Genomic DNA, 24,183 nt, shown 5'->3' with positions numbered 1-24,183 from the left:
GTGTATTGTAAGCCGATGACTTCTCATGATCATAATGGAGAGAATGTTACAAACCCCTCCCTTGTAATAGATTTTTATGAACGGCCATGCAGCTTTGATGATCATGTGGGGAAAGAAGGGTACAGTAGCAAAGATTTAGGACTGTAATGACTAGCAGTCTCTGCCAAAGACTTATGAACGAAAATGTGCTGGCGTTTGGAACTCAAAACCAAGTACTTATTTATAACCAATCTCTTGTAATTTTGCTATCACAAAGATCAAAAGGAATAATTAGGAAAGCAGATTCATTGATTGTTTTGTTACATTAAAAATAATGCTTGTTAATTAGGAGGCAAACAATTGATAAGCTGATTAGCTTTCAATGCAAAAATATGCCACCAAAGAGAGCTCAATAACACTTCTTTTGATCTTCTTGGACATTTGAATAACTTTTGCTGTTTTCCAGAGAGACTATAATATGCTCCCGAGAATGCATGAGTTAGGCTCCAATCCAGCTCTCACTGAAGAGAACTGAAAGCCTCCTGTCTACTTCAATGGGATGTGACTCAGACCTATATAGTAATTAGGGACTTGCTTCAGCAAAGCACTCAAGCATGTGGTTAACTTTATGCTCTGAGTAAGCAGGGAACCTCAGCAGTGCTGGAACAATTTGTATAGTGGAGGTGCTGAGAGCAATTGAACCAAACTGTAAACCCTGGGTATGATGGAAACCACTTCAAGCTGGCCCCTTTAGTTCCAGCACCTATGGGAAGGTATCATTCTTCAGTTTGTGAGGACAAGCGTTTAAGAGACAGGTTCTGAATAAATTACATATTGTGTTTTCCCTTCCTGAATTGCAGTTATCTCAGTTTACCAGATATTTCAGATCATTACAAAATATCGTATATTATTACTTGTGTTACCATACATTTTTATTTGAATCCTCCTGGGATGTCTACCTTGTCAAGTATTTGGAAATCAAATGGAAAGTCTGTGTATATATATTATATATCCCCATAGAGTAGTTTAAAGCAGATTAAGTAACCACTCTCTTGCAAATCTCTTGCAGCATTTTAAGCAACCACTATGAATGTCTACTGGGTTTCTGGCATGGAGTTGATCTGTGAAGCTAGATTTGTAGCTGTGCTTTTGGTTTAAATTAGTTCCAACTGCTCACAATTTGAGTGCTTGGAATTTGCCTTCACCAGTCCCCCCCCCCCCCCCCCCAAAGCCTTGCAGTGGTCTCCAAATTGAGTATTGTGACAGCTGGAACTAGTTGGATTTCTAAGGCACACAGCTCTGCTCCGGATATACTGATCTTCTAAGACCTTTTGTGGTTCACAGTTTCTTGAAATATTCGATTAAATTAACTTGGAACAGGTCTTTACAGGAGGGCACTGGCTGTACTGTTTTGAGCTAGGCAAGAGTAAGATTTGATTTACATGGTTGGTGCTTGTATGGAGCAGAGGCCAGAGGCTAACTGCCGTGTAGAGAGCGAAAAGGTGGGTGAGGTAATTTCTTTTATTGGACAACTTCTTTTTACCCTCATCCCTCATTTCTCCTCTCATGCCTGTAGAATGTAGACATAGTACCTGTGGCGAGAAGGATTATCCCCTGTGATCCCAGCGTGGGGCCGATCCGCCCCCTCACAATACCCCTCGAAGGGGAGGCTGTTGCTGGTTGCTTTAGGCCTACCGCTTGGCTCTCTGCATCGTTAGCGAGGCCCAGCGTCACTGAGTATTGCCATAATGCCATGTCTGTAAGGCTGCAGGGCAGGGTCAGGTTTGTGAGCGGGAAGGCTCTAAGTGAGTGGGAAGTCGTAATTATTCAGTGGTGCTCTGATTCCAGTCTCTCCTCACTCCCACTGGCCGCTGGGAAGAAGTGGCACGTTTCTTCACCTGGCCCCTACTTCTGGCTGTTGGGAAGGGAGTGTTTCTCCTCCTGCCCTCCTCCTCTGCTTCCTGGATGTTTGGAATCACCATGATCCTTCCCCCTCCTTCCAGTCTGTTTTCCCACCCTCTTTTCTTGTGCAGTTTGGCTGTCTGAGTCCCGAGTGTCTGCACTGGGTCGCTGCATGTCTGAGTGAGGCAGGGCTGCGGACCTGCCCCCCCTTAACTCCTGATGGCACCTGAAGAGCTGTGCTAGGGCCTTTGCCGGATTTCCTGTGAGGCACGTGCCTCAGGGCTGCTGGCGTTCTAATGGCGTCTAAAAGTGAAAACTGGGTTAAAAGTTTCATTTTTTAGGGAAAACACGAAGGTCAGCTGTGGGGAGGGGGAGGTGCTGTGCCTAGGGGCGAGTAAGGTGTAAATCTGGCCTTGATTAGGGTGGGGTGCATGGTGCATCTTCTCCACCTTGCCTGGTGGCATCTTACCAGCCCGTTGGTCTCACAGGCATGGTGCCTCCTGCCACCATCACATGGGCAGTGCAGCAGGATTGCTCCTGCCCACCTCAACTCTCCAACCCGAAGAGGTGTAATTTGGACCATAGTATGCACCTGGAAATCTAAAACAATATTGCTTCCAGGTGCACATTCATTCCTCCTCCCTCGTGTCCCCAGGCAGCTGTAGCTCCCTTACAACTAGTAAGCAGCACCCCAGAGGCAGTGCTAGCCCATTAGGGACCCGAAGCAGGACTATTGTGGGGCTCTTCCCCCACAATATATTATAAAAAGTGAATAGGGGGGCCCCCTGAAGCTGCTCAGAGCCCTAAGCAATTGCTTACTTTGCTTATGCCTAGCACTGGCTCTGCTGCACCCATGTGTTTTCTAACTGCCTTCACTGATGTAACACTAGTCTAATCGTTTAGCAGGCTCTCTCTGGAAAGGCAAACTGAGTCTTGTGTCAGATTACCAAGGGACACCTGATTTCCCCCTACATTGCTTCCATGTGTGACCTGGAGAGCAGGGCTAGTTAGTTTTGCTACATTAACAGCTTTGTGAAATTCTGCCAGGATGTTATCGCACTGGAATGCATGGTGCACAAAGCTCTCACGTGTAACCTGTGTCTTCTGCTGTTGGGGGTACATTTCATCACTGTAGCCCTCAAAGGCTTAAATTCCCCAAGAGCGAAGCATTTGTATAACTTTACATCAACACCTCGGGTGTTTCTGTAGTGCCTGCTAGCTATATCACTCTCCAGCCAGTTCCCCAGGTCTGCCAGGTTTCCATGAATGAAAAATTCATCCATATCCGTATAGCAAACTTGACTGGCAATGCAGAGTGTTAATGACAGCAAAGTGTTTAGTGAGGCTTTTGAGTCTTTCCCACTGTTCTTTGCTTTTACAGGACCGGGTGAAAGAGGCATTAGTTTCACAAGATCTGTATCTCTGGTTGCCTTTGTGCACAGCACAAATGTTTCCAGTATAAAAGAACTATGATCTTTGTAATGCTTGAGCCATAGGAACATCCATTATTCTTTGTAGCCAGGACAACCAGCTAACTCTCTCACTAGAGGGGTTCCCAATTGCTCTGTACTCAGGGAAGTAATGGACAATGTTTGGCACATGTAGTTCGTACACTAAGCATCGTTTTGTGGTGAAAAGGTTATTCTTGGCACAGGCTATTCTCAGGCATTAGAATCCTTCTGGATAGCTACAGGATAGTCCCTGAGTGCTTGGGCTAAGTTAAGCACACAGATACCGCTGTCTCTTTTGACAGAGGTGTTGAATGGCTGAGGCTATGTAAGGGAAGGCATATACAGCTGTGCATGCAACAGAGGCGTCACCTGTATGATACCAAGAGACACCAAATTGCTCTGGAATTCTGCTCTGCTTTGTCATGAATGTAAACTGACCTCCAAACGGCAACAAAGAAGGGCAAATAATTAAGGCATATATACACCATGCCAGTGAGTCTATGATTCAACAGAGAGCTTCAAACTGGCCTCACATAAACAGAATACCTACAGCAGAATACATCACCTAGAGCTGGAAACGTTCCTTATTCTGTTGGTTTCATGCTGAATTAGAGGATGTAGCAAAATCCAGTGGTGTTTCTCTACATTGATGTTGAACTGGAAAGTGCTGTAGGAATATTTTTGTAGCATGTGTACAGTTGCTTCTGTTATAACTTGGTGTGCAGGTGTTGGTTGGTGTGATACTATGCTTGAATTAAATATACTTGAATGAATACTTCTGTTTAATTGTACAATGTCCATCCTTGTCAATTCAATAGCTCAGTTTTAAAGGCTGCCATGTCTTTTTGATGAAATGTGGCTAGTGCCGCTGGATCTGCTCACATATTAATTAAAATAAAATGATGGTCCAATGCTCATTTAACGGAGGATCACATGTTGAAAGGCAAGTTTTATAATTCTCATGTTACGGAGAATCACTGCAGCTATGTGAGAATTCGCCATGATAAGTAAAAACAAAATGGCTGGGAAGAAGCCATTATGACTAGTTCCTTCTAGCGGCATGGGATGTGTGCACCATTGAAAGAATTGTCTTTTTTACTCTAGATTTCTCTTCCTCATCAGCAACTTATATTTTTAAGTTTCACAGCATCTTGACTACCTGAACCAGTTGTATCAGGTATCAAACCTTCCATTCATCATAAAATATATGGAAATACATATATTTTAAAGGAGAATTTCAATAATTCTGTTGGAGTGTGACCATCTAGATTTCCAAGTAAGGTACTTATGTTCGTCGAAGTGTCAAAATTAGCATATTTGCCAAACTTTAGTCATCTGTGTTTTGGATACCCTGGGCCACTTTGAAATTTGGACTATCATTGAAAATAACCTGTCTGGCACAGGGGTAAAATCTGCAAAAGCACCTGAGTGACTTTGAAGTCAAAAAGAGTCCTAAGCCACCTAGGTCCTTTCACATTTTTACCCCAAATCTGCATATATCTACATGCTTTATATTTGATATCACAACATTAATAATAATTTCCATCAGCAGCCTCCAGGTATTTTCTGAAGCATCCTGATTGTTGGTTTCTGCTACAGATATAAGAGGAAAGTTGTCAGGCAACCAGCGCTTTCATGGTATATAAACTTTCTCTATGGGATTTTAATGAAAAATTATTTGAACAGAGAGAACAGAGAAATCTGCAAACATTAAATTTCCTTTTGTAACAGTTTAATTTAACACACTTGTGAGCTACAGCCATTTAAAAAAACAACAAACTTAGAAACTATTTCTCAGTAAAATCTTAGAGCCCTGATGAATACAACAAAATGTTGCACAGGACGGCACGATTGCTGGGAAATAAAACAAGACCGTACACAATCTCTTTAAATATAAAAAATTTACATCAGCTTGGAAAGAAACAAAATACAGGTGGTAAAGTGATGGGCTGCAGTTTACACACACATTATACACAGGAATTCCCCTTGTCATCTTGGCGATTGTACTGAAAATGACTTCACACAGTACAAATCAGGGTGGCACTAGAAAAGGTTCACTTATTCTGAACGGTACAATTGTATTGCACAAACGTCATTTAACTGACACTGGGCTCACTCCTACTTCAATTAAAATCAATGGCAAAATCCCATTTATTTTAGTGCAAGTAGGATTTTATTCACTGTCTACAATTATTTGGTCTTTTTTGAAGAGTAACATACAAATGAATGTTTTGGACCTTCTTCCAGGGACCAATATAATACGTCCTTCCTAATACACTGAGGGATTAACATACAGTCACTATTGGACCCCGGACAGATAAGAACAATGCCTGCCTTGATAATTATGTACCATTTCCTTGTACAATATTGGACAGTCTAGTTAAAAGAATCAACTAACTTTAACGAAAGTAAAGCTATATAAGCAGAAAGAAGATTTTTAAATTTGTAGAAACAAAGACAAAACCTTAATTAACCACCAAACTTATACAAAGTGTTGTAATCACATGCAGAAATCCAGTTATGCCATTAACAATCCAATTTGTCATTTGTGCCTTCCAGAGGAATAATGTGGAGAAGGTAAAATAGCAGTAGATGCAGTTCTAATACACTGTTCATGACTTAGACTAGGATAGTATTCTGGACTCTTTACAAATATATGCCGGGGACAATGTAATTTTTCCTCCAACATAAATTTGTCTCTTCATTCATGTGTTGATCTCCTCGCCCCTTTACCCTCCATCAAAACACGCTCATATGTACCCTCACTTTTACACAGAAAACCAGCGGCAGCATTAAAAGGGCGAGGAATACTCAGACATAATGGAGGATCTGCAAGCCTAATACTCTTGGTGATAATGACTAGTGCAGGTATTTTGCTTCCTTGCTCACTTTGATCTGTCTCAGTTTCTTAAATTATGTAGAGCTAACTTCAATTTGTAAACATTCTTCAGTAAATTACAAAAGTAGGGTGCCAGCTTTGAGTCCCTCAAGAAAAAAAGGAAAAAGGCAAAAGCTACACTGTTTGGAATCATAGATGCTCACTTATACATAATAATAATAATAATAATTAATAATAATAAAAAGTCACTTGGTCAGAGTTTTGTGCTGGCCTGCCAACACCAACCAAACGCTGAAAATGTCAAATGACAGCACCATGCGTCTTTTAGAGAGATCTCCCAAAAATGTTTGCTATTCTGTTTTAAGTTTGTTTCCTAAAATGTTCTCTTGTATATTGTCTAACATTAGGCATGACACGAGATATGGAAAATTGTATCTGTTTTCAGCTACTTGCTAGGAAACAGTACATTTCTCCATGGTAACTAGCAGGACTTTGAGTGCTGTCTAGTGAGAGCTAGGCTCTGTTTCTCAGGCTGATCATTTGAGCACCATGTAGTGTAGTTTTTTTTAAAAAAAATCTTCCCTGTGTTTTTAAAGAGCACCATACAAAATCCCCAGTGGAGGAACTTGTAGCTACATTCTGCATTGCTATTTTAACAGACCACGTGGCAAAACCTAGTTTTAAGGAGTTCCTTTTGTTCACTGCATAATGTATGTTCTCTTGAAGCTTCTACAGCTCTGTTTTTCCCCTCCCCATAAAGGGTCCTTCTACCTAAATGGTTTCACCTCCTGGAGACACGTTCATTCCCACGATCCCGAGCACTGTGACCAGGCTGGCGGCAGGTTCGGCAGCACTGCACGTTGACAGTTGGAAGATGGCATCTTCCCAGAATCCTTAGGGTTTGACAAAAACTGAACGTGAGGCGGTCCCGCTCACAGATAAAGGCTGAAGGAGAAAAAATGAAGACACAGAAATAATATTATCCTGAATACAAGGTTTGATGCAAAAGTCTGTATTTGGCTGACAGTAAAGTAAATATAGGAACAAAGACCAGCGCAGCCCTGGAAAGCAGAGTCCTCTTTCCCTTAGGGCTGAATGTTCAGATTTGTTCCCATCTAATCTAAGTGCCAATGGAAACTCACCCATCGCAGATAAGGCCTGTGACATCAACTTAGCAAAATCAAGCAATTAGAATAATCGTATTTATTCATTATTTATCAGTCATGGGGCCACAAAGCTTGAGTAGCAAGATTTGCATAGATGGGGGTGGGGCTCTGTGCTGACATCAAAGAGACAGAATCCTCCCCCACAGCGACTTCATGGGATAACGCTGCCTGTCTTTGGGACACTAAAAGGCACTGGGGTGGCTAAGTTTTGTCATATGTCAATTTCACAGCAGGCTCTTTAATCAGACATGTACTGCTGCAATTCCCACTGAAGTCAGTTGGAGTGGATGTCATTCAGCTCCTTGCAGAGATTACTGGTAATCAGTTAATGTCTGGAAATGGCTTTGAAGTCTTAAGTGCTATATAAATGCAAATTATTATTATTAGTGGGACTCATGGCAGGTCTGTACCAATGATTTTATCTGCCTGAGTCTGTCCCTTAACTGTTCTATCTTTATTTCCAAATCAGTGAATTATACGATAATGGTCAATCGGATCATAAGTATGTGGCACAGTGCAGCATTGTGGATGCCAGTCATTCACCTTACTATTGGAATTCAGAGGAATGCTTCCAGGTGACTTCTGGGTATGAATGCTCCATCCCCAGAGTCTGTATGGCACATAATTTTCATAGGAGTGTTGAGTTCTTTTACATTCTTACAAGAGCACCATGAACTAACTGGATGGCTTTTAATCAGAATAACATCAGCTTTTTGGCCTTGGTTTAAGATACTATCCATTATGGATTACCGCATCACAGTAGCATTCCTTGGCAATATAGTCACAAAACCCTGCTGGTCTAACTATGATCTTCCTCTAATCCTCCCATCTTCAGACCCTAATTTAAAACCATCAGTGTGCCCCAAATCTTGTTTGAGTCACGGGTCAGCTGTTAATAAACGCAAACACTGTCCCCTCTTGAGTTTTTATGCTAACACTCTGCCTGTCTCAGTGGGAACATTAGATTTATGCTGCACAGGAATCAATCAGCTCAGTGAGCAAGGTCACCTGTGAGTTTGTCATACTCACCAGATTAATGCTCCTCTCGTTCAGCTGAAATATTCCAAGCTGTCATGAAATTTTAACTAGCAATGGGCAAAGCTCAAATGGCTCAGTGCCCTGGTTTTCCACTCCTGCTCATCCCTTTCCCTCATAGCCCTGCCCATGCTGCTGCTCTTCCCACCTCCGCTCCACCTCTTCCCCCTGATGCCCCCCCCTTGCTCTCCCCCACCTGCTGCTCACAGCTCTCTGCCCCCTCCCCTGAGGCTCCCCCCACCCGCTGAGGAGCGGCAGGAGGAGGGGGCCTCAAGGGAGGGGGCAGAGAAGTGCGAGCGGCAGGGGACTTGGGGGAGGGGGCCAAGAGGGTCTGGGGTGGAACGGGGGTAGAGTGTGGGCAGGGCCTCAAGGGAGGAGGCTGAGCAGGGGGCAGCGTCACAGTTCAGGCACCAGTGGGCTGCCCCACTTCGAGGGAGCTTCTGGCGCTCGCACCCAGCCTCCCCAAATTCGGGAGTCACGTTCCGCCCATGCACATGGCTACTTTAAACACCATTAAATCACAGCACCTCTGCCCAGTTCGACTTCCCCCTGTAATCTATAGGAATTACTAAAGTAAATGGACTCCTTCTTAAAAGGACAATTTAGATCCTTCCCAAAGTATAGATCTGATGTGTGGTGGTGGAAATCTGCTAATTCTCTCTGTATTGTCCACTCTTGGGCAACACCCTCTTATAGAGTCACGACTTTAAGGTCAGAAGGGACCATCATGATCATCTAGTCTGACCTCCTGCACATCACAGGCCACAGAACTTCACCCACCCACTCCAAGGGAGACCAGAATTGTAGACACCATTCCAGATGAGGTCTCACCAGTGCCTTGTAGACAGGTACTAATACTTCCCTGTCTCTACACCCAGGTCTTTCTCCTCTGTCGCTTCCAACTGATACATCCCCCAAAATAGCAAAATTCTTCTGGTTAGTACCAAAATGCATAACTTTTCATTATTAAATATCATCCCATTTCTATCACTCCAGTTTACGAGGTCCTCCAGATCTTCTTGTATGATATTCCAGTCCTCTTCCGTATTGGCAAAACCTCCCAACTTTGTGTCATCTGCAAATTTTATTAGCACACGCCCATTTTTTGTGCCAAAGTCAGTAATTAATAAAAATGTTAAATGAGATTGGTCCCAAGACTGATCCCTGAGGCACTCCACTAGTAACTGCCCTCCATCGTGCAGAATTAAACACTTGGACAAGTCTCATAGACTCAGAAGAGGTCTGATTATTAAACACAAATCTCCTGTTATTTACACTATCACGATTTGGTACTGAGTTGGAGGGATACTGGTCATTGACCATCACTTCATGTTGCCTCAGCTCAAGGGACAAAAGGTTTTGTTTAGGGAAAGGCCAATGCCCTGCTTCCCAGGAGAGAGAATTTTATCCTCAGTTGTTAATGGAAAGAATGTTGTGCAATGTGGAAAGCAGAGACTGTTGTGCCCATTTCAGATTCCACACTTGGCCTCCCAGCCTCTCACTAACAAAGCCAATCTGCTTTTTAAACGAATTTCCTATTTCAGTGGAGATCTTTCCTCTCTCTCGCGCTCTCCCTCAGCTATTCCTGCTTGGCAATAATTCTTTGGGGCTTGAAAAACCTGTTTACAATAGACTAAGCCCCTAAATGCCAGTCATTATCCATTAATTCATTTTGCTGGCTCACTGGTGAAAAGCTGTTTAAACACCCTACCTCTACTATCCTTCCCCTCAGGGCATCTATTTAAAGGGAGCCCCCATTAGCTAGAAGCTGGCTGCTTTGCATGGTTACAATGTCCAGCCCAGTCAGCAGAGTTGCGGAATCCATTCAAACTCCTTGAAAGCTGAGATGTACTAAAATCATTGGCTGCTGGGGTGGGGGTGGTGGTGGTGGGGGGTGAGTTTGAAAGCCCAGGCTGCGGTTTTCAGGAACTCCACATCCGTGTGTGTGTGAACTGGCTCAAGATCTTAATGAGAAATCTGCTCCCTATCTGATTTCTATAAGCAAAGGGCCAGGTTGTGAGTGGCTCTTGCCTAGGTTTACAGGATACCCAGAGCTGTCCACTTCCCCCCATTCCAATCACCATGCAAAGGTAGCACTATAGTCCTGGTGGACCTGAGGGGCTGCTTTCAACCTGTCCCCTGAAGTGGCCTGCACCTCACTACAGGACCAGATGTCAGAGTGTGATGGCATTCGGCACCTGCCCAGAGATTCTGTACCCCATAGTCTGGCCCCTGAGCCATAGAGTGCCTGAGCTGGCCTTTTTCCGCCTGAGTTTAATGGGTATAAAGCAGATCCTTAGCGTTGCTTTAATGGGTTTGTTCAGTAGGTGATTTAAAATCACGGCAGACACTGTACTACAGAACTGGTACTACAGAAGCCATCACTGGACACTTTCATATGGCTCAGTAGTCAACATGGGTTGTTGGTTTTTTTAGTAGACATCAGGTATTTTCATAGAGAGCTACAGACATTTGAGAAAGTGGAGTAACTTCATTGTGTTTCTTCATTGTTTATAGCTTCCCAGACTTTACGGCCAGATAGGACCATTCTGACCATCTAGTCTGACCCCCAGCCCAGCACAGGCCGGAGAATTCCATCCTGTAAATTATGCATCAAGGCCTAACCTCCACTTGAGCTACAGCAAATCCTTGAGTAAGATAACCAGTCTGGAGTTAAAGGCTTCAAGTCACGGAGTCTTCACCATGTCCCTCAGTAAGTTGGTCCAATGGCTAATTACCCTCACTGTTTAAAAAAAAAATCCCACCTTATTTCCCTTCTGAACTTGTCTAGCTTCAAATCCTAGCCAATAGAGCTTGGCTTCCCGTTCCTAAACATGTCCATGGCACTAGGCATTGAATTCTGAAAGCACTGTTTGCAAAATGGGAACAGGGCCGTCCCTAGCTATTCTGGGGCCCTATGCAGCCCCCCCATGGGGTGTGTGTGTGGGGGGGGGAGCCAGGACTCTGTGTGGGGGTGCAGGGCTGGCTTGGGGGGTAGGGCGGAAACCACCCCCCAGCTCTCACTGGTGGTGCGGCTGGAGCTGGGTCGCTGCACTTCCCACCGCCGGTGAGTGCAGGCCCAGCCCTGCTGCAGAGCTCAGGGCAGTAGGGGCGGGGCTGGGGCGGAGCAGGGGTGGGAAGAGACAGGGCTGAGGCGGAGCAGGGGCGGGGGCTTTGGGGAAGGGGTGGAGTGGGGGCAGAGCTGGGGCGGAGCAGGGGCGGGGGCTTTGGGGAAGGGGTGGTGTGGGGGCAAGGCTGGGGCGGAGCAGGGGCGGGGGCTTTGGGGAAGGGGTGGAGTGGGGGCGGGAAGAGGCGGGGCAGGGGCGGAGGCTTTGGGGAAGGGGTGGACTAGGGGCGGGGTGGGGCGGAGCAGGGGCTGGAGCAGCATGCAGCTGCGCAGGGCACCAGGAAATTTGGGGCAATTTCCTGGTGCCCTATGCAGCTGCGTACTTTGCGTATGGGTAAGGATGGCCGTGCCTCGGAATTAGGGTCTCGTTCTGTCTCCCCTCCTCACAGCTCTTATCCCTGTGCGTCAGCAGGCAAGCTTCGGTGTACAGGCCCCATGGGGAGGTGGTTCCCTCAGCATGTTTGCTGCTCTCTGCCAATGTCAGGCCATAAGACATACTTGTGTCTGGAGTGTCCCACTCCCAGACGCTGCAGGGCATGGGTCTATTGAGAAGTAAGCCGAATATCTCCAAAGCCTCTGAGGAAAAACAAAGACTTTGCAAAAACACTAAAAATTATGGACTGAAGAGAGACACTGGATTGATGGCTAATTACAACAATCTGTGACCCAAATCTGCCCCGCAGAGCTGCTTCGCCCCTCCCTTTTCCTCCCTATGACTGGACGGGAGTTAACAGGGCACTTCCCCTTGAATGACAGGATTCAGAGTAGCAGCCATGTTAGTCTGTATCCGCAAAAAGAAAAGGAGGACTTGTGGCACCTTAGAGACTAACCAATTTATTTGAGCATAAGCTTTCGTGAGCTACAGCTCACTTCATCGGATGCACCTTGAATGGTCTCTTGAAATAGGTGTTAACTACTTGTGCTAAACTATCTGTTCCACCTTGTATTTAGCAGTGGCCTGAGTCAGGGCTTGTCTTCACGTTCCGTGCTGCAGCTGCCCCGGCCTGGCTGCTCCGCTGTAGTGCTTTCGTGAAGATGCTACTAAACTGACAGGAGACTCTCTCCTGTCTGCGTATTTAATCCACCTGCCCGAGAGGTGGTAGCTAAGGCGAGAAGTGATTTTCACACCCCTGAGTAATGCAATGATACCAATATGTTTGTAGTGTAGACCTGGTCTTTGTCTCCCAGACTTAAGGAAGAGCTCTGTGTCAGCTTGGAAGCTCGTCTCTCTCTCACCAACACAACCTGGTCCAATAGAAGCTATTACTTCACCCACCTTGTCCCTCTAAAATTTTTGTCACATTTCAGCCTGGAGCAACCCCCTTGAAAGTAAAGGTGTGTGATGGAAATCTTAACAGATCATTGACCCTCTGGGTTATAAAACTGGTTAAAACTGTTCATTTGAATGCACAAGCTCACAATCACAATCTTATGCCATTATCTCAGTCACTTACGCAAGTGAAACCATTTCACCTCTACAGGGTTCAGTAATCATTTACTCTTCAACAAGAGGAATGACCTCAGGTTAACCCAAACCTGCTGAATTTCAGGTTCCTGTGGAATTTCTCAGTTTTGCCTCTAAAATCTCAGTACTTACAGAACTTCCGCTTTGAAAGTGACACTGAACAGAAGAGAGGAGAAGAAGAAGTGTCCTCTGTAGGGATGTTGCAAAGATGACAGCTCTTGAGCTCTCCATAATGTTCATTAAGCACTGAGGTTAAATAGGTGGAAACGAAAAAACAAAAATATCGCAAAGAGGTTGAAACAGCTTGCCTAAAAAATACCCAGTGCTGTAGCCGTCCAGCGCTCTAGCTAGCCAGAATTCCCATAAGATTTGTACTGCAGCCTTGGGCAACGAGCACTAAAGCGTCGAGGGGACATACTGAGATTGACATCCATTGGGCACTGTGTATTTTTTCCAATGTTTCCATTATTTATAGATTCATAGAATTTCAAGGCCAGAAAGAACCATCATGATCATAGTCTGACTTTCTGCATAATACAGGCCAGATAATTTCACCAGCTAATTCCTGTATCAAGCCCTTAACTTCTAACTGTGCTAAGCTACAACTTTTAGAAAGCCTTCCAGTCTTGCTTATGAGACTTCAAATGAAGGAGATCCTACCACATCCCTTGATGAGCTGTTCCAATGATTAATTACCCTCGCTGTTAGAATGTTGGATCTTGTTTCTAGTCTTGCTTCCAGCCACTGGATCTAATTATGCCTATGTCTGTTGTTAAAGAACCATCTGCTATCAGAAATCTTCTCCCCATGTAGGTACTTGTAGGTTACAGTCCAGTCACTTCTAAACTTCTCCTTACTAAGCTAAGTAGCTTGAGCTTCTTTAGGCTTCCACTGTGTGATCGCTAATCATTCTTGTAGCTCTTTTTTTAACCCTTTCCAATTTGTCTGATCCTTTTTAAACTGCAGACCCCAGAACTGAATACAATATTTCATTAATGGTCTCCCTAATGCCGTGTTCGAGGTAACACCAGCTTCTTACTCATATTTGATATTCCACTGTTTACACATGTGTTAGCCACAAAGGTGTGATTTTTATCGAACAACAACAAAAAAAGATTTATTCCAGATGATTTACCTGAAGGTGGTGTTTGGCCACGTGTTACACACACTGTCACAATAACTTTCCTGCCTACCTTACTTTTCACTTGGCTTCAATTTTTGTGTGTGAGCCAAGTGGTGACCCCTCTATTGCATTTATTGTCCCTGTACACTGATAACTTGCAAGGGGTCTACTCTTGTCCTCAAGAAGATTAGATTAATTATATCATCAGAGATTACAGAGTTGAAAAGATTGTTGCATAGCACACTGACGGTTGGGTAGGAGACTCCATCCCACCTTGGTGGACGATGACCTGGCCTTGGTTATGCACACCTTTGTCACCTCCTGGCTGGACTACAGCAAAGCAATAGATCTGGGCAGGAAATCACCTTCCCTATGGAAACTCCAAATAGTACAAGAACGTGGAAGTGCATCTTCTCAGCAATGGCTACCGTGAGCACATCAAACCTGTTCTCTGCTCTCTGCACCGGCTTCCAATAGAATAGAGAGTTAGTCAAGTTTTTGGTTCTTATCCTCATGGTTCTCAATGGCCTGGGCCCAGGATATTTAAAAGAGCCTAAAGCTCCATGATGAAGATTGTGTTTGTCAGCTCTGCTCCTCAGGCAAAATGGAGCTTTCTACCAGCAGGCTAAACTGGGTCTGTACAGCAGACTGAGCACTGTCAAGGTCTGGCCTCAGGCTGTGGAACAAACAACCACAGGAATTAAGGACCATTACGAACCTGCCCCTAGTTTGTTATCCTTACTTAACAGCCACGGAAAGAAAGATGCTTGTTCCTGTGCTGGGAAAAAAAATCTACTTTTCCAGATCTCTAGAGGGCGTCCTGTGATTTAGCCCTGCTTTCAGTTAAATCTTTGTATTTATTTCTTTAGAATCCTAACTAGCGATCTGGATGCAAATCCCAAATTACAAGTTTATTCCAAACATTAGTCTAGAGCAATTGCTTAAAAAAAAAGGCGGGGGGGGAAGGGGGGCTGGCTAAAGCCAGGGCTGTGCTGACATGTTAGGAACTGAAAACTTGTTTTGTTTTTTCAAGTTGGCATGAAAGTCACTTTAAATTTCATTTAAATGGCTGCCATTCAGACATAGGCATTTACTTTTATGCTGGAGGGGGGAAAAACTTCCTGGTATAGGTTTTGTAATAACAAGGAAAAGTTCAGCGTTGAGCTGAGTTGGCAAAACCAGAGAATTAAGCTTCTGACCTCTGGCCTTTGTGATTTTCTGAGTCCCAGTTCTGACTTTAAAAAGTATTATCCCAGTCTCCTGCCTCTCATAGAGCTGCCCAGACTCTATTTCCATATTAAAATTAATTGTGCAAACCTTATCACAGAAAATTTTATATATGTATGTACTGGTGTGTGTGTATTTGTGTGTACACAAATGAATTATATATACCTATATACACACACCTATATACCTCTCTCTATATATATCCCTCGCTCTCATGTAACATATTTTCTCACCTATGCAATGGTAAAGTTGTGATTGGATTTTTCTAATGCTGAGGCAGTCCCATCTCAGAATGTCAGTCTAGAAGCACTGGGACTTCTAGCCAGAAGACATTTTTTTGTTTTTAAAAACTAACTTCCTATCTCTTTTCAGTCATGTATCCAGTGTGAGATGCATTGGTATTAACACACCACATCCACCCTTGAAACATGAGAACATGAAAAAATGGGTGTTATCATACACACTGTAAGGAGAGTGATCACTTATGATAACACCCATTTTTTCATGTTCTGTGTGTATATAAATCTCCTCACTGTATTTCCCACTGAATGCATCCGACGAAGTGAGCTGTAGCTCACGAAAGCTCATGCTCCAATAAATTGGTTAGTCTCTAAGGTGCCACAAGTACTCCTTTTCTTTTTGCGAATACAGACTAACACGGCGGCTACTCTGAAACCATTTTCAGCATGGTCCTTTGACCTACTGAATTGTACAAATTGCACTGGGTGAGCAATCGCTACAAGTAAATAAATCAACAATCCTAACCTACCCTGTTTATTACGGGGCACATTCTTCTGAGTGCAGAACTCCCACAGAAATCTGTTATATTTTCCATAGGAAGATAGCAAGATATGGACCCAGGTTTGTAATATTTCTTATAAAGGCACAACCTAATGCATGACTGCATTGCTCCCTCTGATGGACCACTGAGATTAGAAACCAACTGCTATTTCTTAAATTGTTAAAAGATATTCAAGGTAAATCAGCTAATGTTTTATTTTTTCAAGGAGAATTCAACAGTTTAAATTTGGTTACTCTAAAGAAAATAATTCAAAGATGAATAGATATGATTAAGAAGCAGTAGATGTGGTATATTTTTACTATAGTATGGCTTTGGATACTGTCTTGCATGACCTATTCCTAAACAAACTAGGAAAATACAACCTAGATGGAGCTTCAGTAAGGTGGATGCATAATGGGTTGGAAAACCATTCCCAGAGAGTAATCATCAGTGGTTCACAGTCAAGCTGGAAGGACATATCGAGTGGGGTCCCACAGGGATCAGTTCTGGGTCTGGTTCTGTTCAATATCTTCATCAATGATTTAGATAATGGCATACAGAGTACACTTATAAAGTTTGAGGATGATACCAAGCTGGGAGTGGTTACAAATGCTTTGGAGGATAGGATTAAAATTAAAAATGATCTGGATAAACTGGACAAATGGTCTGAAGTAAATAGGATGAAATTCTCTAAGGACAAATGCAAAGTGCTCCACTTAGGAAGGAACAATCAGTTGCACACATACAAAATGGGAAATGACTGCCTAGGAAGGAGTATTGCGGAAAGGGATCTGTGGGTCATAAGTGTATCACAAGCTAAATATGAGTGAACAGTATAACACTGTTGCAAAAAAAGCAAACATCATTCTGGGATGTATTATCAGGAGTGTTGTAAGCAAGACATGAGAAGCAATATCTTCCACTCTGCTCTGTGCTGATTAGGCCTCAACTGGAGTATTGTGTCCAGTTTTGGGTGCCAAATTTAAGGAAAGACAGAAGTCCAGAGAAGAGCAATAAAAACAATTAAAGGTCTAGAAAACATGACCTATGAGGGAAAATTGGAAAAAATGGGGTTTGCTTAGTCTGGAGAAGAGAAGGCTGACAGGGCACACAGAAGTCCAGAGAAGAGCAATAAAAACAATTAAAGGTCTAGAAAACATGACCTATGAGGGAAAATTGGAAAAAATGGGGTTTGCTTAGTCTGGAGAAGAGAAGGCTGACAGGGCACACAACTGTTTGCAAGTACATAAAAGGTTGTTACAAGGAGGAGGGGGAAAAAATGTTCTCCTTAACCTCTGAGGATAGGACAAGAAGCAATGGACTTAAATTGCCTAGGGAGGTTGTGGAATCTCCATCACTAGAGGTTTTTGAGAGCAAGTTGGGCAAACACCTGTCAGGGTTGGTCTCGATAATACTTAGTCCTGCCATGAGTGTAGGGGACTGGACTAGATGACCTCTTGAGGTCCCTTCCAGTCCTGTGATTCTAATTACATTGGAATTATAACTAGAGAATATGGGTTGGATTCATTACTGAGAGGACTTGTGGATATTTTTCCTCTGGGTTTCAGCTTGTACAGAATAAAGTCCTGATCCTGCAATTGTCTCTGGGTGGGCAGAGCTCTGTGCTCCCATGGAGCCCTGTTGACTTCAGAGCTGCCACGTTGGGGTCACCTGCAGGATTGGGGCCTGCTGTCATTCCCACTCATAGCTCAGCTCTGCTCAAGCATTCGTGAAATGCTCCAGATGTAACAGCTGTTGTTTTAAAAATAGATTTATTAGAGAGCAAGTAAGCATGTGGCAATATGTTGGCTTAATTGTGATGAAGTCCATGTTGGCTCTTTCTATCTGATAGGCTGTAGATCACACGGATTGGCAGAACTCCATTGAAAATTTGCCCCCCCTCTCCAAAATATCATCCCATTATGTCCGTCTTTAATCCAGCCTTTGATAGCCTCTTTAGCTGAATATATAGATATTGTTCATCTTGGCAAATGTATATCTGTGTGTGAAACTGAGAGAGAGAAAATATGTACTTCTCTTTATAGTTTTCTGACCTTTTAAAATAAGCTCTGTCCTTGGTCACTGTATTAAGAGGGAGAAGATAAAATACTTGGAGCGTGCACAGCTACAAAAAGAAATGTATAAATTAAGTGATATAAGCTTCCTGCCCTGCTGTCCCCCATTTTCGTTTTTGGTCCTTGTCCTATAGTGATTAAGCCCAATGAACTACTACACTCCAACGTCTGATAAGGACGCTGTGTAAATACAGGGTTACCGTGCAGAGGCCAGGGTGCACATTGTATGCCTGCAACCAGGAAACTAGACTCTCTTGTGGACTGTCATTAAAGAAAATGGTTTAACACCTTTGTTGTTGATTACTTTCCATCACAACTGATATCAGAGTCCCCTGTGTGTGCATTTCTAAAGGGACTATCACCATAGCATTTAGGCAGGATCTCATGCATGGACTGTGGCAGGCTGAGATGATCGAGAATAAATACAATTCATGTTTATGGGCTAGTCACATCAGAGCCCTGGAAGCGATAGGGAGAAAAATAAAGACACAACTTCCATTTCTTTAAAAAGAAAAGGAGTACTTGTGGCACCTTAGAGACGAACCAATTTATTTGAGCATGAGCTTTCGTGAGCTACAGCTGCATCCGATGAAGTGAGCTGTAGCTCACGAAAGCTCATGCTCAAATAAATTGGTTAGTCTCTAAAGTGCCACAAGTACTCCTTTTCTTTTTGCGAATACAGACTAACACGACTGTTACTCTGAAACCTTCCATTTCTTTAGATTCTGTTCCTTGATTCTGAGCCTGTTGCTATTCTCCTTGAGGGGGACTCTTTCTAGATGAGGGAATTTGAGGCGGTAGGGACTGAAAAGTGTTTACATCTGTCCCTTATGCCTTGTCTATACAGCACCCAGCACATTAGAGCTCAGGTGTTGGCTGGAACCTCTAGCTGCTAACTGTAATACAAATAATAATATCCGATTTATTTTCAGTGGCCGAAATACAACACCGTGCAGAGTTGTGTGGGGAAACTTGCATTACTGTTGACTTGTTCAGTCAGCACTAAATTCCCTTTAAAAAAAGCTGATTACCATAGATTACCTTGCAATGTGTTTAACATTTGTACAGGAACAGCCACAATGCTATTATACTAATTCCTTTTCTTATTTTGGTGGCTATCCTCATGCAAGGGTTTGTTGGCCAGACTTATAAACTGGAAAGTCCATTAATCTAAGCCATAAAGAGACCTGTCTTCCCTCATGCTTTTTACAAGCATCTTGGGCTGCATGCTGCATACAGGCAGGGGGGCTGGAAAAATTTGTATAGTGGGGATGCTGAGAGCCATTGAACCAAACTGCAAACCGTGTATATGATGAAAACCACGGGGTGCAGCAACACCCCCAGCACTCTTAGTTCCAGCGCCTGTGCATACAGGAATCCAAAACCCGACACATTCATAGGAGCTACAGCCCAGTGAACATATTGGATTCCAATTTTTGGCTTCTTTAAGACGTGCACCATTTCCTGCATGGGAAGCACACACAATGCTTTGCTGGTAAGTGCAAAAAGGGTGGTTTGCAACTAAGTGTGCACTTCTTGCAAGGAACTGTAAAATGTGAATTATTTTGGGAGAAGCAAATCAAAGACTTTCCAAAGACCTGGTAATTTTCTGTGTCGCAGAGAGGTTTAACAGAGAGACAGCAGAATCTCTTGAAGACTTTGTGGATTAAATGTATTTCTGATAATAACCAGGAGAGTTTTACCCATGGAAACATGGGCCAAGATTTTCAATACAGGGTGTCTAAAGTTAGATTCCGGAGGCACCCAAACTAGCGGGCTGATTTGCATAAGAGCTGAACATTCAGCTCAACTCAACGGTGCTCAGCACTTTTGAAAATCGGGCCAGTTATTCGAAATATGGAATTAGGAGCCTAGCTTCAGTGGTTTACTTCTGAAAATCTTGGCCATGATGTGCTATAGCTCAGTATACCGATGTAGAAGATCTGGCTCTTGTTAGTCCATGCTGCATTCTTGCTCCTCGCAACTTACTATGTAACATTTTTATTTTCTTTTGTAATATAGGCGTTTACACAGCTTTATCCTTTCCTTTCTGGAAATGATTATTTTGGAGAAGAAACTATGGCTGTAAAATTGCAGACAGCTCATAGCTGTGAGAGGCTAATCCATCAAGTGGTTAAAGAGAAACACATTGTAAACAGAGATCACTAAATCTGCTTTTAAGCTGGGTTACACATTACAAGAAACAGCCCCTTTAAACCATGGCTTCTTCACTGGCAGCAGCAGTGTAGAAATAACAGAGTGATGGGCGGGGAGGATGTCACACATTCGGACCCCAAGGAGAATAGTGTTTTCATTCTGAATGCAAGTGCTCTGTTCCCATCTAGCGCAAGTGATGACATCACCAGGTCAGAGGTGACACCAGTCCCATTCTACAGCTCGCCCTGAACTAAAGCACAGTCCAATTACGTAGCCTACATCTAACACTTCCTAAGTGTCTGACTTCGAGAACTGTAGACAAAGGGAAAAAAATGCCTGTGTCTTTTGAGAGGTTAAGAGGGATTATCCATTTTTCAGTCTGTGGATCTGATGACAGAGAAATTCTCCTTTCCCAAGAGCTGAGGCAGAACCAGAACTGAAGGACTTTTCTTAAACTCATGAAAAATGAATGCCCTTTCTTTCATTTCATTCCGTATGAACAATAGGGGGAGAAAGAGCCAACTATGTCTAAATGAGTCACTTAACGCGACCCTGTGACTTCCTATCCAAAATATGAAACCAATTTAAATACATGTACTAAAGAATTCTCAAAACTCTTGCAAGTTGCATTAACTCCAAAATGAGAAAATAATCATATTCTTATTGCAACAAATAAATCTTCATGGGCAGCTATTTTGCATAAGCAACATTTTTTACACTACAAAGGTAAAAGGGATAGTGATATTTCGGCCTACGTTATTAGTGGCATGTACTGATCTCTCTGTTTTGATATCAACAGGAGTTGCACACACCGCCAGGTTGCAGGAAGCAGGATTGCTTTAGAGGAGGGGGAAGTGTTAATTAATGTTGGCTGAGTTCACCACATTCTGAAGCCTTAGATAAAGCATGATTTCTTAAAATGGGGCAGAGGGGGGAGGGGAGAAGTGCTTTAAGGAGCATGCCGATGTCTCCCAATTAAATGAAATTTTCAGTGATGGGGAGATTTGTTGTATGATCACATTATTGGCCAATCTTCTTGTTTTTTTCCCTTTATCTTTTGAAGGCTATTTTAACAGAGAATTACCCACCAGAGTAGCTCTGAACACAGATTTCATAAGTGGCACTTTGGGGGTGAAATACATATTTTTATTCTCTGCTACAGACCTGAGCTTGGGCTCCTTCATCCCCAAAACCCCTCTATTGTTCTCCAAATTTTATAGAATCAAGTTGTGTACAAAAAATCTGGGCAGTGGATTAGCCAGAAGCTGTAGCAACCCCTGTCCCTACAGTTTTAGCTCTTCTCTTCTCTCCTGTATGTCTCCTAAAAATGCCAAAAAACGGAGCTAGGAAAATGGCTTTGTGTTTTGGAATGTTTTCAAACTAGTTAAGTAAGGGTTAATATTTTGTTGCTCAGATTAGGTCTCTCTTCCTCATTGAAAGGCCTCCTTATCAAAGGCTTTCAAGAGAGGCTCCTTTGCAGGGCTATTTAAATAGCCAGCAAAGGAGTTCTATCACTGTAACAACTGAGATTCTTTTTAGGATGAGACTCCAGAACACTAAAGGTCCTTATACATTCAGACTGGTGTAAGGCAAAGCATAAGATAAACAGAGAGATTCTTTCAGCCTTCTAATTGGATGCACTAGGCAGTAATGCCTACTGGGATTTAGTTTTTAAAGTTATCTGCACAGAGATTGTTTGTGGGGAGGGTGGGGCGGGAATCTTCCGGATGAGTTGGTCAAAAAACATGGTCACTTCAATAAAAATTGCACAAGACATTCACCCTGTGATATGAAAAATCTACTGTTCTAATTAGGGAATGAAATACCTCTTGGCAGTTGCATCTGAATGATCATTATTAAATTTATTATTATTTACCCGGTTGTGCTATTTGATGTTAGAGCTGGCAACTAGTTTAGGACAGGACACTGGTAAATATCAGCTTAAACCTGGTTAAATCAGGAAACTGGGAAAAATAATTGCATCAGTGTCCAGCATGTTCAGCAAGCCCAGAATTAATCTGTTCAAACTTTGGGTACAGCCATTCAAAACTGAGGATTAGGCTCGGTCTATCCACTATATCAAAGTTGGTCTTCAGCTATAGAACGCTGCATGGCCAAATGACCTGGGCTGGTATCTGCAACTCTGCTTGCTTCTGACTGCTTAATGCTGCAAGCCTACCACCCTGCATTACTGGCGTTTTCATCTAATCGACTGATTTTGACTTTTGTTTATTTAATATTGAAAATGGAAATATGAGTCATGACATGTATAATGTGGTGTCTATTGATAAAACTGTTTTTAAAATAGAAAAATGTCTTAAACTGGGCCTGCCTAGTGTTTCCTGGGCAGTAAAAATCAAGATTTTACTAGCTAAAGCCCACCCCTGGTAAACACCCTGCCATTCCTGCTTGCTGCACAAATACAGAAGAGGACAAAGTCACAGCCTTGAGGATGTGTTGTGGTTGAAAGGGCGTGTGTGTACTTTAAACAAAAAACGTAGAAGCAGTTGGTGTCCATGAAAGATGCTGGATTGATTGCCATACTGAGTGAAGTCCACCCACCTAAAGCCATTCTCCTATGCCCCTCCATCAATACGCCTCACCTCAGCAGACAACAACCAGTATTACCTATGTCAGAGCATGCTAGTTCAGCTACCATGCTCCTCATGTTGCTGAGTGCAGTGATAAATAATTCTAAAGTGTCCAACAGGTAGCACTCCTACATTAAATCAATGACAAAGTATCATTTGGGAATACCAATTGTTGACTGCATATTATTGGTATTTCACAAGAAATAAAGGAAACTCAATGGCACATTTACTGCTGTTTCCCCATCCATGGAATAGGACACAGACTTATATGCACAAATGATTCTGAAAATTGGAATGTGTTGCAGTGATTTCTAATACACCTTCTTCGAGGCCAACTTTAGCTTTGTAGAAAAGTCCTTCGTTATTTCACTGCCCCATTCAAACACTACATTTATATTCACCTTACTTGCTAACTAGTACCAAGTGCAACAAGGCACTGCACCGTGTAAATAGCCTTATGGAGAGGAAGGAACTAAAATCAGAAAACAATGCAGCTGTTGTGACTCCACTAGCCCTGTTTTCGGAGTAACAACAAAAGTTCCAGGAGCATATATACCACGTTACACGCTTCAGTGCAAGATAGACCCAAACCAACCCACACCCGCACCCCACAATCCAAACACGCACAAACTCTGGAGAAATTCAGAGTGGGATCCCAACACCCCCAGACTACGGGCAGATCTAGATCTAAAGGCCACCAAACCAGAGTAGTAAATTGCACACCTATTGTGCACTTGCTTTACACAAGGTACAGGGCAGTGGAGAATCAAGCCCTTTAAAACATCTGTAAAATGGGGATAATAATACCTGCTTTCTATTTACACTATAAATTCTTCAGGGTGGGGACTGTCTCAATGTGTTCGTCCAGTGCCTGCGGCACCTGAGAGACTAACCAATTTATTTGAGCAGAAGCTTTCGTGAGCTACAGCTCACTTCATCGGATGCATACTGTGGAAAGTGTAGAAGATCTTTTTATATACACACAAAGCATGAAAAAATACCTCCTCCCACCCCACTCTCCTGCTGCTAATAGCTTATCTAAAGTGATCACTCTCCTTACAATGTGTATGATAATCAAGGTGGGCCATTTCCAGCACAAATCCAGGTTTTCTCCCCCCCCCCCCAAAAAAAACACACTCACACAAACTCACTCTCCTGCTGGTAATAGCTTATCCAAAGCGACCACTCTCCCTACAATGTGTATGATAATCAAGGTGGGCCATTTCCAGCACAAATCCAGGTTTTCTCACCCCCCCCACCCCCCT

At 43.2% G+C, this 24,183-nt stretch overlaps 1 protein-coding gene across 3 annotated transcripts in view; it reads right to left on the bottom strand.

Annotated features, from left to right (window-relative positions):
* Nucleotides 1-5,047: 5,047 nt before the first annotated feature.
* ADAMTS7 (ADAM metallopeptidase with thrombospondin type 1 motif 7) overlaps nucleotides 5,048-24,183 on the bottom strand; it is a 138,188-nt gene continuing 119,052 nt past the window's right edge. For all 3 annotated transcript variants that reach the window (XM_077829171.1, XM_077829173.1, XM_077829172.1), the window contains 2 exons: nucleotides 13,097-13,210; nucleotides 5,048-7,116 (listed from right to left, as the gene is read on the bottom strand). In XM_077829171.1, the coding sequence (XP_077685297.1) occupies nucleotides 6,953-7,116; nucleotides 13,097-13,210 (278 nt within the window). In that variant the 3' untranslated portion in view covers nucleotides 5,048-6,952. The remainder of the gene's footprint in view (nucleotides 7,117-13,096; nucleotides 13,211-24,183) is intronic.

This window comes from Eretmochelys imbricata, chromosome 10, assembly GCF_965152235.1.
Source record: "Eretmochelys imbricata isolate rEreImb1 chromosome 10, rEreImb1.hap1, whole genome shotgun sequence".
Lineage (NCBI taxonomy): Eukaryota > Metazoa > Chordata > Testudines > Cheloniidae > Eretmochelys > Eretmochelys imbricata.
The sequence above is the reverse complement of the archived record's forward strand: the minus strand, read 5'-3'. Positions and strand labels throughout refer to the sequence as shown.